The sequence below is a fragment of the Sciurus vulgaris genome, assembly GCF_902686455.1.
Source record: "Sciurus vulgaris genome assembly, chromosome: X".
Lineage (NCBI taxonomy): Eukaryota > Metazoa > Chordata > Mammalia > Rodentia > Sciuridae > Sciurus > Sciurus vulgaris.
In genome coordinates, this window is record NC_136471.1 from 46897746 (window position 1) to 46912385 (window position 14640).

At 38.1% G+C, this 14640-nt stretch overlaps 1 protein-coding gene across 14 annotated transcripts in view; it reads left to right on the forward strand.

Annotated features, from left to right (window-relative positions):
- The window catches only part of LOC306651961 (uncharacterized protein), a 56538-nt gene that overhangs the window by 32161 nt on the left and 9737 nt on the right, over positions 1-14640 (forward strand). For 6 of the 14 annotated variants that reach the window (XR_013761250.1, XR_013761256.1, XR_013761257.1 and 3 more), the window contains one exon: positions 4681-14408. Coding sequence is in view for 1 of the 14 variants with exons in the window: in XM_079124976.1 (XP_078981102.1) it covers positions 4796-4824; positions 4929-5121; positions 9873-9953; positions 11542-11646 (408 nt within the window). In the remaining 13 variants the exon portion in view is untranslated. Of the gene's footprint in view, positions 1-3845; positions 4527-4680; positions 14409-14640 lie in introns of those variants that run through there. The other 8 variants (XR_013761255.1, XR_013761258.1, XM_079124976.1 and 5 more) reach the window with 7 other exon arrangements.

A 14640-nucleotide genomic window follows, 5' to 3' on the forward strand; every position in this document is an offset into this window, starting at 1 on the left:
GTACAGAACTTAAGAGCGGCTCCTTAGCTCCACCAGTGACTTTGATTAGGCAGGGTCTCTTGATGAGGTGACTTCCTTTAGAAACATCAAGGGATGTTTCCCCTTTTCCATGACCCTCCTCTGCAGCAGATGCACTGGATAATTTTTCATCCTCTAGTCTCAACAATCTCCTTGATCAGGAGGTTGTGTGACCCAGAGTTGCAACACTCCTTAGAGAAGTTCTCTTACTCCCTGGGTTCAGGCTAACATTGAGGGCAAGACCCAAATATGGACTTTTCTTGACCTCTGTATTTAACTCCAATTTCTAAGTTTGATCTTAATTATCCAGCAAGCCAGTCTCACCAGTCATAAATTAAGAGTAATGGGCTTTAACTTTAATGTCCATAACTTTACAGTTATTTACCCTTTTATCTAACTGGAGTCTGCATTAGTACTGGAAGTTACCACTATCCATTCTATAAGTGATGGCTTATTATCACAAGTTACCTAGGTTGTTTGTTCTTGGAGCAGCTACTTCTGCAAAACATTAACAGGTAACAGTTTTACAAAATGAAATTAGCAAGAGTAAAAATATATTCAGCTTGTATAATAGCTATCTTGAATTTTGATTGAGAACTACATTCTATCCCCTATTTGAGATCACAGTACTTTTACAACAAGAACCAATCTTTTGACTATAACTTTAAATAAGCTGAAGTTTGGCTTATTTTGGAGCTATTCTACACACAGTGAGGTGGGAGGCAGAGCCTTATCTCAGGTAAGGCGTGGCTCTTTACAGATCTTAAGTGTTCTAATTCTGATGTTGATCTTTGCTTCTTTTCCTTAAATACCATTAAGTAGTTTACATATACTGTTTCCTGAGTCTATATAAACTTTATAATTAACACAATTTAACATAGTATCTAAAACATGAATCAAAGAAAGGCTGAGAGAGCTTTTAACTTTCCTTTTGTGATTAAGTGGCAAAATGTTTTCATGTTTCTTTCATATTTCACAATATTAACCTTTAAACAAATCAGACTCTAATGTTTAGAAATACATTTACACTTGAAATTCTTTATCTCAGTGTAAAAAGTAACAAATTTTACACATACCCTATTGATAGCAGGTCCTATAATAGAACATTAAATGATAGAAATAAATCCCCAATAAAATTTACTCTTTATAAGTTTAAGATTACCATTACAGACAAGTTTAATCTGGAGAATAGCAGAGCTTAATAAATTCCTTGCTTTAAAAACTTGTGGTCCTGAAAAATATGAACACATTTAATATACAAATAGTGACCATTTCACAAATACCTTGACACTTGTATCTTACCAAATTGAGTTTTTAAAGAGAAATGTATACTCTGTAACAAAGTACAATACTCTATAATAGTTGTTTAACCATAATTGTATACACCCCAATTTTTAAGACTAATTGTTCTAAAGAATAAACTTAATAGACACAAAGTTAAGAGTAAATTAGTGTTTCAAATCCTTGTCATTTTACCATGTCATTCTACCATATAGATTAAACTTTGGTTTATATCAGAACGTTAGTATTTCACCTTAGGAAAAACCTTCAATAGTTTTAGCTGTCTCACATACATATAACCAACTTAGTTACACACAAACTTGTTGAAACTTGCCCTTTACTTACACAGACTTTCTTAGCACTTACTTAGACCCTCATGTATTTCATCACACAAGCACTTTCTTACCCAGAAACATTTCCTTTTTTCTTTTACTAAATGTATTTCCATACCCAGAACCTTTTATTTTCTCTTTCCTATTCATTGTCCCCTTTTTGTTCACATTCTGAAACAACTCTTATGAAATTTCTGAATTTAGATAAATTACTCTATTTTAATAAGATTAAATATTCTGTTGTTTATAGTACTCTAATTGAAACACAGTTGAAACTTTTGGGACCCTTTGTATATAGAATTGCACTTGTTAGGACATAACTCTTAGTAACCTTGTTTTTAGTTTAGTGATGACACAAAGCAAGTTTAAACCCTTTTATTTACCAACCTATGAAAACACCAATAATGTTTAAGTATGATACACCATGGAATTTAAGGAGTTAAAAGTACTCGATGTTATTTAACAATTAGCATTTTAACTTTGTAAATTAATCAGATGTCTCTACAAACACATTAGAGTAATCCCATACATGTTAACTCTAATTCACTTATTCTATAAAAAACCAAGATATCAGACAAGTGTCCTGAACAGTATTTGCTGTCTCTTCCCTGTTGAAGAAAAGTCCTAGAAACAATTGATATTAGACACTTTATTAACATCAATATTTTATTAGCTTGACCACCTAGAGACTTGCAAGTTATTTTCAAAGACATTTTACTCTTATTAGTTTACCCAATTTGAACCTTTTTAAATCACGTGAATTAAAAGTATCTGGATCCATTTTTAAATTTTAATTTTAGGAGCGCTCAGTTTTGATACAGACAAAACATGACATCAGACAGCACAACATACAAATAACACAAAATCAAGCCCTTGTAACTTTATAGGTGAATCTCCCTTGCAATGTAACAGATGTTCAAAAACTCTAGTTGAATAAAAAATAGAACTGATCAAAAAATCATGAGCTCAAAAAAACATATAATTAAAAATATAGCATTTACTTTGCTGGAGTTTTAAAGACTCTTTTTACCTTTTCTTTCCCTGGGTTTGAGACCAGTCTCCTACTGAGCCTTTAGGCTTCTTTTATTTATATTTCAATGTAAGCCTGGACTGAGATCTGGAAGGATCTAACAGGTTTTAACAGAAACTCTGTGTCTAAGGCATTTTAGCCATCTCATCCAGACAGGTTGGATGTTAAAATTATGAGAACTTATTTTTCATTACTTTTGAGACTGAAGCTACTTTGCTAAGTTACCCTTCAGGGCTGTCGGGAGGGGGAGTCCAGAGAAGGAACCTTTGGGGTCCACCCGAGAGTAGCCCGGTCCGAGAACCCCCCAGTTGTTCCAACCCTTCCTCCACCTTGTCCACCACAAACACACAACAGAACCAGATACAGACGGGCACCATCTCTGATCCACCAATTGAACCCCATCAGCGCCCTTACCGACGGAGACTACCAGGCGTCCCTGGCTCTCCTTCCACCCTTAGGGCGTCCCCCAGGGCTGCAACCTGTGGCCCCCCAGGCACGTCTACCGGCCACTGTTCGGTCACTCTCACGAGTCACCGAACGGCTGCCACCGAAACCGAAAGCGCGCTCATAGAACCAGACCAACTAACAAAACACAAGACAAAGACAGACAACTTCGGGGTACCCCTTCTTACCTCCAAGGTCGACTCCGCGGATGAGGGGGGGCCATCTTATCCCGGACGAGCCCCCAAATGTAAGGCCCCCCAAAAAGGAAACCCCCCAACTCTGTCCCATGGATGGACGGCAACCCCAATCAACCGCAGGAGGCGTCACTTGATGCAAACCGCAAGAGGTGTTTATTCCAGCGCGCTGGGACCCAACTCCAGGAGTCGAGTCCCTAGCAGAAAATCTTGTAGGTTTATAAAGGCAGAAACCACACATCGGGAGGGGTCACACATGAAAGGGGGAAAAGGGGGAACAAAGCTGCCAGGAAATTTCAAAGGGGGTCTGGGTTTGCTGACAAAATGTTTCACAATGTTTTACAACAGGCTGTAGATTCTGGTCAATAGTTTCTGGTAATCCTACTGTTTGAGCACTATCTGGCTATCAGGCTCAATTTACTCTTTTACTCTCTGTTTGGGAACAGAGAACAGCTTTAAGGGCTTTGTTCCCATTACTGGGAGGGAAACCTTAGGGAGTTGAGATAAAACAGACAGCTTAAAAAAATGTCCATTCTTTCAAAAGGAGAGGAGTCAAGGGAACAGTGACAAAAGGACTGGAATTGTACATATGTAGATGCAGTTCCGCCTGAATGGGTAATCTTCCTCCCATCTTTGGGCCTGTTAGGTTGGGGGCGGTGGTCACAGTCCATCCAACCTCCCTTCTTAGCTTGAGGAATGTGGTCCCAATTTGGGGGAGGGGTGGTATCCAAATTTAATCTATTGGAAAATTAGAATTGAAGGTGTAGCTCAGTGGTAGAGTGTATAGCATGCATGGGGCCTTGGGTTCAATCCCCAGTATCAAATGTTTTTCAAAAACTATTTTAGAAGGAACGATTGTAGAGTGAAACAGACGTCATTACCTCATGTACATGTGTGACTGCATGACTGATGTGATCCTGCAATACATATAATCAGAAAAATGAGAGATTACACTCTATGATCTATCTCAATGTATAAATGCATTCTACTGTCATGTACAACTAATCAGAATAAATACAATTTAAAAAAATTAATAAAATATTCTCAAGAAGTTGATTACAAGAAAACAAACAACCCTGTTTTATAGTGGGTATAAAGGTGGCTATTTTAATTCTATTTGCATGTTTAATGTTTTTGTTTATATGCTCAATTTGTTTTGTTTACCATTGTGTCTCCTGTGCCATAGTGTCTGTCCTAGGTGTAGCACTTAGAGAATAAATTTGTTAGGTGAGTAAATGAATGAATGCTGACAGGTAAAAAATTCTAATAGAGAGGTGCTTTAATGGTGTTTGAGCATAAAGGACTTTGTAGGACAGGGAGGATATGATTAACTTTGAGCAGTTCAGGGAACATTTTACTGAATGAAGCTATTCCCTTCCAGAACTTTTGAAGTACATTCAGAGCCATCAGAGGGAACTGCATCTGGGAACAAAATAAAGTGATGCTACATAGCCACCAGATGGCGATATTGCAGAGGAATTTGAGCAGCAGAGGAAATGGCCAGCCCTATTCCAGCTAAGAGCCCGTCATTACTTCAAAATCAGTTTTTGTGTCCTGTCGACAAAAGTTTAAACTGTGATTTCTTTTCCTTTTTTTGTTGGTTTTGAAATACTTCCATTCTTGCCCTAGGCTTCTTTGGGAGACATCTTGTGCTCTAATTGGTGCTCATTACCAGGCAGAAGAGAGAAATGATGCTGAGTATTTTTCCAGTCCTTCAGATACTGGGATTCTAATTCCCATACTATGGATCTGGGATTCTAATTCCCATACTATTGATCGGCTGTCTCCCCTGTTATACCCTGATGTGGATGAATTTAAAGAGGTAAGGAGAGATGCAAAGCTTATAAACGTGTGTGTGTGTGTCTCTGTTACGGATGATTGAACCCGGGGGTGCTCTACCACTGAGTTACATCCCCAGTGATTTTTATTATTTTATTTTGACAGTCTCTGTAAATTGCTGAGGCTGGCCTCTAACTTGGAATCCTTCTGCCTCAGACTCCTGAGTTGCCAGGATTTCAGGTATATGCCACTGTACCTAGATAAAACTAATATTTGTTGAGACATCAGGTGCTATAGTCAGACATTTTATTTAATTATTTAATTGGCACAAAACCCTGAGTTTTTAATTTTGTCTTTCATTTTATATGTCAACCTGCTTCAGCAATTAATAACAGGCATTGTCAGTCTTTCAGTTATACCCTCATGTGACAACACCATATTTTCAGGCAACTCCCAGACAATCTCATCATATTGTTTCATTTTAAAGTATTTTTTTGCTCGGCACAGTGGCACACACCTGTATGCTCAGCAACACAGGAGTCTGAGGAAGGAAGGTCACAAGTTTGAGGCCAGCCTCAGCAACTTAGTGAGGCCCTGAGCAACTTGGTGAGACCCTGTCTCAAATAAAAAAATAAAAAGGACTGGGAATGTAGCTCAGCGATAAACCACCTCTGTGTTCAATACCCAGTGCAAAACAAACAAAAACCCAAAAACCTTAATAGCTCTAAAAGATAAAGACTCTTTAACACACTGGCAATAACATTATAAAACTAAAAACCTTACAATAATTCCTTAACATCATCAACTATCTAGCCCTATTAAATTTATTTGATGTCTCATCTTTTAATATTGCACTTGTTTTATTCAATTCAGGATTCAGACAAGGTTTATAGATTACATTCATTTGATAGATGAGTTGCAAGTCTTTTTATATAGGAGAGTGAGGATAAGAGAAGAGTATCTATTTAGTATTCAGATAAAATTATCTTGTGAATCAAACCTAGTACTAGATGTTGGGGGTTACAAAGATTAGGAAGATATAGCCCCTAAGGAACTCAGTCATTTGCTCCTATTAATGTTCTGTATTTATCACAGAACTTATCACAGTGTGATTAGTATGTGTTTGTGTAACTTTCTTCCCAGATAGTAAATTCATTAATAGGTAGAGACCATTTCATGTTCAACATTGCAGTTTTTATATTTAGCCTAGATCCTGACACATAACAGAGGATGGAGTAATTTCGTCTAACTGGGAACCAGTAAAGAGTTTACAGCAGGGCAGTGACAATGCAAGGTTTTCATGGAGGTAGATAAAAGGTTTCCAGTTGGTCAAAGCATAAGGACTAGAGGCAGAGAAACTATTGCAATCTGTGCTAGAAAGGATAAGGGCCAGAACTAGGGTGATGATGGTAAGCATGGAGAGAAGACCTATTGGAGTTACTAAGGATGTAAATGGGCAGGATTGGGTGATTTCTTATATGCAGAGAATGAAGAGTTTCAGGCTTGGATGATGGTGGTGTCACCAACAAATTCAGAATGAAGAGGAAAAGCAGGTTTGAGGTAGGGAAGATGAGTTCAGTTTGGGACACACAGAGGTTCAGGAGATGTGATTTATAACGATGTTTGAAACCAGCTGGATGTGGTGGCAAACACCTGTAATTCCAGCAGTTTGGGAGGCTGAGGCAGGAGGATCGCCAATTTCAAAGCCAGCCTCAGCAATTTAGTGAGACCCTAGTCGATTCACTGAGACCCTGTCTCAAAAAATTTTTTTTAAAATGTTTGAAACCAGAACTCAGGAATGAAGATCTGGGAGTCATGAGCATATAGTAGAGTGTAAAAATGAATGCCATCAGTCAGGGACAGGACATGTGGAAAAACAGAAATTGAGTTAAGGATGGAACTCTGGGGACCCTTACAGAGAAACTGAAGAATGAGAAAGAAAGGGAATAGCAAGGGAGATTGGAAGAAGACCAGGAAAGTGTAGTACCATGGCAACCAAAGGAGAAAAGAGTTCAGGAGGAAGGGAATGGGACTAGTTGACACTTGAGAGGCAGGGAGGTGATAGTAGAGAATAGTTGAGTGTGAAGGATTGTGGATGAGTGGCAGGATGTAAGCCCAGAAATGTCAGTTAAGCCTTTATCCAAAAGGGCCTTGGCTACCAGGTGAAGGGGTTAAGACTTTCTTTTGTAGGTAAATGGGAGTCACTGAGGAGATTTAAGTAGGAGTGACCTGATTAAATCGAGGTATTTTTAAAAAGTCAGGCTGAGTCAGCATGGAGGATCCTGTAGAGGAATGGGACTAGGGGCAGGCCTCATTAAGGCAAAGTAAAGTGGAATGTGAACTGTGGAGGAAGGAACAGTTTCCATGATTTTTGGTAGATAAAATTTGCAACCCCCCCCCCCACCCCAAATAGCTAATACTCACTGAGCCATGCGCTAGGCAGTATTCTAAGTACATACATAAATTATCTTACTAACTCCTCACAACCAGCCTATGAGATAGATAAGTATCATTTACATCATTTTATGCACAATGAAACAGGAACATAGAGATAAAGAAATTTACTGAACAGAGCTAGTAGTTAGCAGAACATAGATTCAAACTCAAGTGATTTAACTCTTAACCCACACTCATTTTTAAAAATTTTTTTAGTTGTCAGTGTACTTTTATTTTTTTACTTATTTATATGTGGTGCTAACAATTGAACCCAGTGCCTCACACATGTTAGGCAAGCATTCTGCCACTGAGCTACAACCCCAGTCCCTTAACCCATACTCTTAATGTCATTGTTGTGCCATGACTGGATGTGGGCTTGTCAGTTAGGATTAGGTTGAGCTAAAAGTTATCAGTCCAGAATAAGGATTGGTTATGTATAATTGTAACGTACCCAATAAAAATATGGAAATAAATATCTAAAGGCAAAATAAAATAAAACTGAAATAAAGAGTATAGTATAATGCATTTTTTAAAACCCAACAAAATAACCACTGGTTAAACAAGATAGAAATTCATTTCTCTTTTCCAAAGGGGTTAATGTCCAACCATCTCCACATTTGTCTTCAGGGCACAAGATACAACTCCAGTGAGCACACTCATATTCCAAACAGCAAAATTCTGGGTTGCAGGGGGAAGGAGAGGACGGATAGGCGACAGCTAGCAGTCTGCTGTAAGGGAAGTTCCAGGACTCTTGACATTTGCATAGAGGATTGTATGGAGGGAGGATGGTATCACTCCCAATTGAAGTGGAGAATACAGGAAACCTATTAAACCTTTATGTTTGTTTTCCTAGTCTTTGCCTTCACCTGGAAGCAAAAGCCTGTTTTGTTTTTATTGTCGTTCATTTGTATTATTATTATTTTTTTGGTACTGCCCCTTTCCTTTCTAGCCATGCAGTTCTAGTGTGGTCTTCTAATCGGTACTCTGTCTTTCTGGCCATAATCAATTTGGTTGAGATGTGGCCATGTGATCCAGACTAGAACAATCAGGATCCTTCACTGTAATTACTTTTTCTGACTTAATTGAGGGAAAATATTGTATCCCTCTCTTGTGGCATGACTGGAAGATGTATGGCAGGAAACTCTTGGTGGCCCTTTTTATGGTCAGAGGGAGAAAGCTTGTCTAAAAGAATTCCAAAGGCCAAATATTTTCTCCAATATTTTCTGATTCATAATGCGGGGGTAGGGAAGAATGGAGGAAGTTTGGACAGAGTGGAGGGGGTGTGGGGGTGGGAAGGATGGTGAAATAAGGTGGACATTATTACCCTATATACATGTATGGTGGCACGAACTGTGTGACTGCACCATGTACAGCCAGAGCAATGAGAAGTTGTGCTTCATTTGTGTACCATGTGTCAAAATGCATTCTACTGTCATGTATAACTAATTTGAAAAATTAAAAAATAAAAGAATGCAGTTTGTAAGATTAGCAAATGAAAGCTACCTAGTGATGTTCAAGTCCCTAGTCTTGTCTTTGATGCCTGTCTACCTATGATTATGTGAGGCTTCCACTAGATTCCCTCTTTTGCCCAAATTTAAGTTGCATTTCTGTTACTTGCAGTCATTGAAGCCTTGATTAAAACTGTGTTGTAAAAGGTAGTTCTGGAATCAACCTAGATGTGTTTTGGATCTGTGTGTGTGTTGGGGGGCATAGTAAATAGTAAGTAGAAGCAGGCAAACAATTTGACACTGTATCAGTCATGTACCTGAAGGCAATGACAATCTGAACAAAGGTACATCAGAGGGGCAGGCTTGCCATGACCCGTTTCTTCTAGGCCTTCAACCACCTGCCCACATCTATGAGCTGCTCATCTTTACATGGTTGCAGGGTAACTAGTCACTATTCATTATGAGCATTTTTCCCCATGTCCTTGGGCATAGTTATAATAGTGCTTAAAAATTCTTTTTTGTTGGCGTCGTGATTGTAGATCAGTGGTACGGCACTTGCTTCGCATGTGTGAGGCACTGGGTTTGATCCTTGGCACCACATAAAAATGAATAAAATAAAGATATCGTCTCCATCTACAACTAAAAAATATTCTTTTAAAACATTCTTGTTTGTTAATTCTGAATATGTTGATCATCTTAGGGTCACTTTTTATTGATTGCCTTTCTACTTCAGTATGGGTAACATTTTCCTGTTTCCTATATATCCAGTCATTTTGACTTGTCTCTTGAACATTGTAGAAGACATGAATCTGGATTTCATTTTATCTCTATGAAAATAACTGCTTTTTTGTTTTTATTTTAGCAGATAATTAATATAACTCAAAACTACTTACTCATTCTCTTGTGGTAGGCACCAACTGAAATACCTATTCAGTTCTTTGAGCTTCATGTGGACTCTTTGATGATGGCCCCACACACTTATAATTCAGAGGTTTGTTAGACTTTGGGGTTTTTTATATGCAGAATTTAGGGCTCTACCTATCAGACTTGGTTCATTCCAGGATTTTACTCCCACTCTTTACAGCTGCTGTGGAAACCCTGAGCTCTGTCCTCTGATCTTCAAGTCAGTAAGATTCAGTTTCAGCCACCTATCAGGGCACTGATTGGGGCCTACCCTGTGGCTTAAAGCCTTAAAAATTGGAATCTCATCTAGATCTGATCCCATCTTTTAAGTGTTGATACTCTTCCTGGTTTTGCCTACTTGTCAATATTTGCAGGTGGTTGTTTTTAATATTTTGCCCAGAATATATAATTGCTATATTTGAAGGAAATTGAACTTGATAGAAGCTACTTGGTAATTTATTGGAAGCCAAAACCCTTCAAGTTACTATTATTATTTAACCTGTGGCATGTGTAGCAGGAAACACTCTGATGGTGTGGTAGGAATTTATATGCAGGCTTTGGATGTTTAATCCAGATGATGTGATTGATAAATGCAGTTTTTACAATCAAGTAAGCTAAAGGTGAAGACATTTTAGGATAGCATGTTTGGAGGTATGAGTTGCTTGGTAATCTCCCCCTTGGTCTCCCAAGAAATGGGATAACCTCACCCTACCCAGGTAGAATTCTACTGCCACTCACCTGAGTGCCTTTCCCATAAGGATTTTCATTCATCAAACACCCCCTATCCTAGTATCTCTGGATCACCTCTGCTTTAAAAAAGCAGTATTTGAACTTATTGTAGTAAACTGTACTTTGCAGTTTATAGGTCAGAATAACAGGCCAAGACCTTTACCTATGCACAGGAGTATATAAATTGACAACCATTTTACTGGGTTGGGTGATCAGGAATTAGCGACAAAGTGTATGTAGGGAAATAAAAGAGAGGCATTAAGGACTCCTTTCAAATTTCTGCTTTTAGCATCTAGATGGGTGGTAAATAGAGGATAGAAAAGAAAGCAAGTTTAAGGGAGAAGGTGAATTCAGTTTTGACCATGTTGAAAGTATCTGTGAGACATTTAGGCTGAATACATATGAGTCTGGAAGGCTGGAGAGAAGTCTGGGAGGGTGATATATATTGAAGAATGACTGGCAGATAAACGATAGATGAAGCTATATGTGTAAGTGATATAACTGGATAACATGCAGAATGAGAACTGGTAACAAAGATAGGGGTAGTATAAGAAATGAGTCAATTTGAGAGTCTGAGAAACAGTCAGAAAAGGAAAGGCAAACCAGGAAAGGAGGTATATAGAAGCCAGGGGAGAAGAGTTTCAAGAAGGAGTTAGTGGTCAATAGAGTCCAATTCAGAAAAAGCAAGGAAACAAAGCACTGAAAAGCATCCATTAGATTTAGCATCTAAAAGATCTTTACCTCGGAGTACACGGTTTCAGTGGAGTGGCAGGGAGTGTGACCACATTGTAGTGGTTTGAGGAGTGCATGCGGGTGGTAGACTGCAGCATGTGGTTCTTATTAACCATGCTTCCCAGAAACCATTCCCCTGGGTAGACCTCTGCTCTTACATCTGATGGGCTCTGTAAAAATGTTAGGAAGTGATGCTGCTTAAATTCCAAACGCAGGTTGTAAGAAGCCTTGACACTTTTGCCTTGGCCTTTTGGAAACCTCAGCAACCACATAAGACTGAGCACCTTCTAAGGACACCAAGTAAAGAAGCCCTGAGATGACATGGAGTGAGAGAGCAGCCCAGCTAAGCCAAATTTCCAGATATCACCACCAGGTGGCAGGCATATGAATGAGGGAAGCTATTTTGGTCCCTCCAGACCAACCTGCCAGCCAGCTGGATACCACTGAATCCATTAGCTACCTCATGGGGTAGTGGAACTGTACAGTGAGACTTGCCCACATTCCTTCCCCATACGGTCTTGAATATAATTAAATTATTATTATTAAAGCCCCCAGTTTTAGGATGATTTTTTACATACAATATAAAACCGGAAGATTGGGTGTTGAAGTAGTGAGACTGTTAGTGCATGTCATACCTTCAATAAGCTTGGAAAGAGAATGATCTAATGGCAACTGGAGGGTCACAAGACTGAGGGAGGAGTTTTATAAAAATAGTAGAGACTTGGGAATGTGCACAGGCTGATGGGGAAGAGCTACGAGAAAGAAAATTGAAGATGTAGAAGAGGGAGGAGGCAGCTGATGCATGTAGTTCTCAGGAGGAAAAGAATGTGATGCAAACTCTGGTGGAGGGTCTGTTCTTGGAAACTAGGGTAGTAGGATGCTTCTAAATTAGAAGGTGTCTTCCCTCCTTTGGATATTTAAAAATGTCAAGCTTTCCCACATATAAAATATATAAATGTTACACACTCACATGTGGGTGTGGGTGTGTATTACATATATGTATAGGCTATATATGAAATATAAAAATTTGTTGGAAAATTGTGGATCTCCCAAGGATTTACTGACTTAACCCAGGCCAGAAACTGACTGAAATGTACACACTTGGACTAAAATTCATGTTATCTTGTACTAAAGCCATATTAAAACCATATTTCCACAGAGTGAGCTGGTCTGGGCTCAGTGGGCTCTCAAAACTATATAGGGTTTAAATTCCATTGCCTTGGGCTGGGGTTGTGGCTCACTGGTAGAGCATTTGCCTAGCATGTGTGAGGCATTGGGTTCGATTCTCAGCACCACATTTAAATAAAGGTCCATAAACAGCTAAAAAAATATTTTTAAAAATTCCATTGCCTCTTGGATAATTACCTAGAATTTTTCTTCCAAGAAAAAAACCTGTTAACCTTATAATTCTGCCTGTTGCTGTCCCACTTTCAGGAGGGACTAAGTATTGGATTAATACCTCCAAGGAGGACATGTGGTAGGTTGAGTGGTCATGGTTGACCCCCTGTACCATAAAGTCACTTTGGTGTCACCTTTCACAGCAGCAGACTTCCCTATGCTGGCAAGGAAAAGCCCCATCAAAGAAAAGTGGAATAGTAATCTAATGCAAACATAAAACACTTTTTAAAAACTTTCTTATTTTGGAAAAATGCAAACATACACAAAATTAGACTAGTATAATGAATCCCCATATACTCCTCATCCAGCATCAACAATTGATGATTTCTGCTCATCAATAAAATGTCATATATGCACACACATGTGTGGGTATATGTAGTTGTATGTTGTTGCATATGTAGTTGGTCCTCTTTATTTGCAGATTTCATATTTGTAAGTTTACCTACTTGCTTAAACTTTATCTTCAACCCCACAAACGGTACTTGAAGTGCTTTCATGGTCATTCATGTACCTGCACAGAGTGGCAAAATAAAATTAAGCTGCCAAGCACTCAATGTTCTCAATTGAGTTCGGATAAAAGTGTGGCACTGTCTTCTTGGTTCAGCTCTTATTCTGTGTCTTTTTCATAGTCTATTTAATGCCACATTTTTGTGCCTTTTGTTGATGATTTCACTGTTTAAAATGGCCCCTAATCACTGCTCTGAAGTGTTGTCTAGTGTTCCTGAATGCCAGAAATGATATGCTTTACAGAGAAAATATATGCATTAGATAAGCTTCATTGAGGTATTAGTTATATTACTGTCGGCTGTGAGTTCAATGTTAATGAGTAAACACAATAGTACATCCAGAAAAAGGAAGAAGAAATTTGACAATTAATATGTGAGTCTTCTCGGGAGAGAGATAAAATAAAATCTTTAGTGTGATATATGAAGCTGTGGAATAGATGGAAAAACAACTAAATTAATAAATTTATGAGATGACTGATTGTAAAAAAGCAGAGTGGAGAGCATGGTTGTGTGACAGAAAACTAATTTATGGTCATGGTACCCAAGATCAGGAAAATTTTAAACCCTTCTTGCCTCATGTTTTGTTGTGAAGAAATACCATATATCATTCATTCTTTAAAATATAGATATTAAATAAGCTGTCTTTAAACAGAAACGTCTGTAAAACTAATTTATGTTATTGGTCATTTGAAAGGAGTGAGACCAGAGATTCACAGGAACTGAACCTTTTAGTTCAACTATGAGCAGTGGCTCACTATTTGCTAATTAATTTTTACAAATTGACTTTATAGAACCTAACTACCACAGATAATAAGAATCATTTGTGTACACCCTGACATAGATTGTATGTGTGTTTGGGAATAGTTTAATCCAAATTGCAGACATGCTAATATTTTATTTGTAAATATTTTAATGTGTCTCCATCCACAGTGGTTCTCAAAGTGTGGTATGAGTAACCCTGTGGATACCTGGAACCTTTTCAGGGTGTTTGGGAATTCCTCCTTTTTCTAACTAAGTATCTCCATGAGTTTGAATATTTTTTTCATAAAATTCAACCAAAACAATATATTACAATCTTAAATGCAGGAGCAGATATGAGAATCTACCTGTCTTGTGTTAATGCAGATATTAAAGCTATTTGCAAAAGATGTAAAGCACTTCTTTTAATAAAATTTTATTTATACAAGTTTGTAGTGGGCTCGTTATTTTTTTATATTTTACTTTTTTTCTTTGTGGTTCTGGGATCAAATGCAAGACCATACATATCCTAAGGAAGTGCTCTATCACTGAGCCACACCCTCAGTCACTATTGTTATTTTAAACAATGTAGTAAATTTTTTTGAATTTCAGTTTTCATTTCTAAAATATTAAATTTTGGTATGTAACTTTTGTGGAAAAAAAACTATGTAG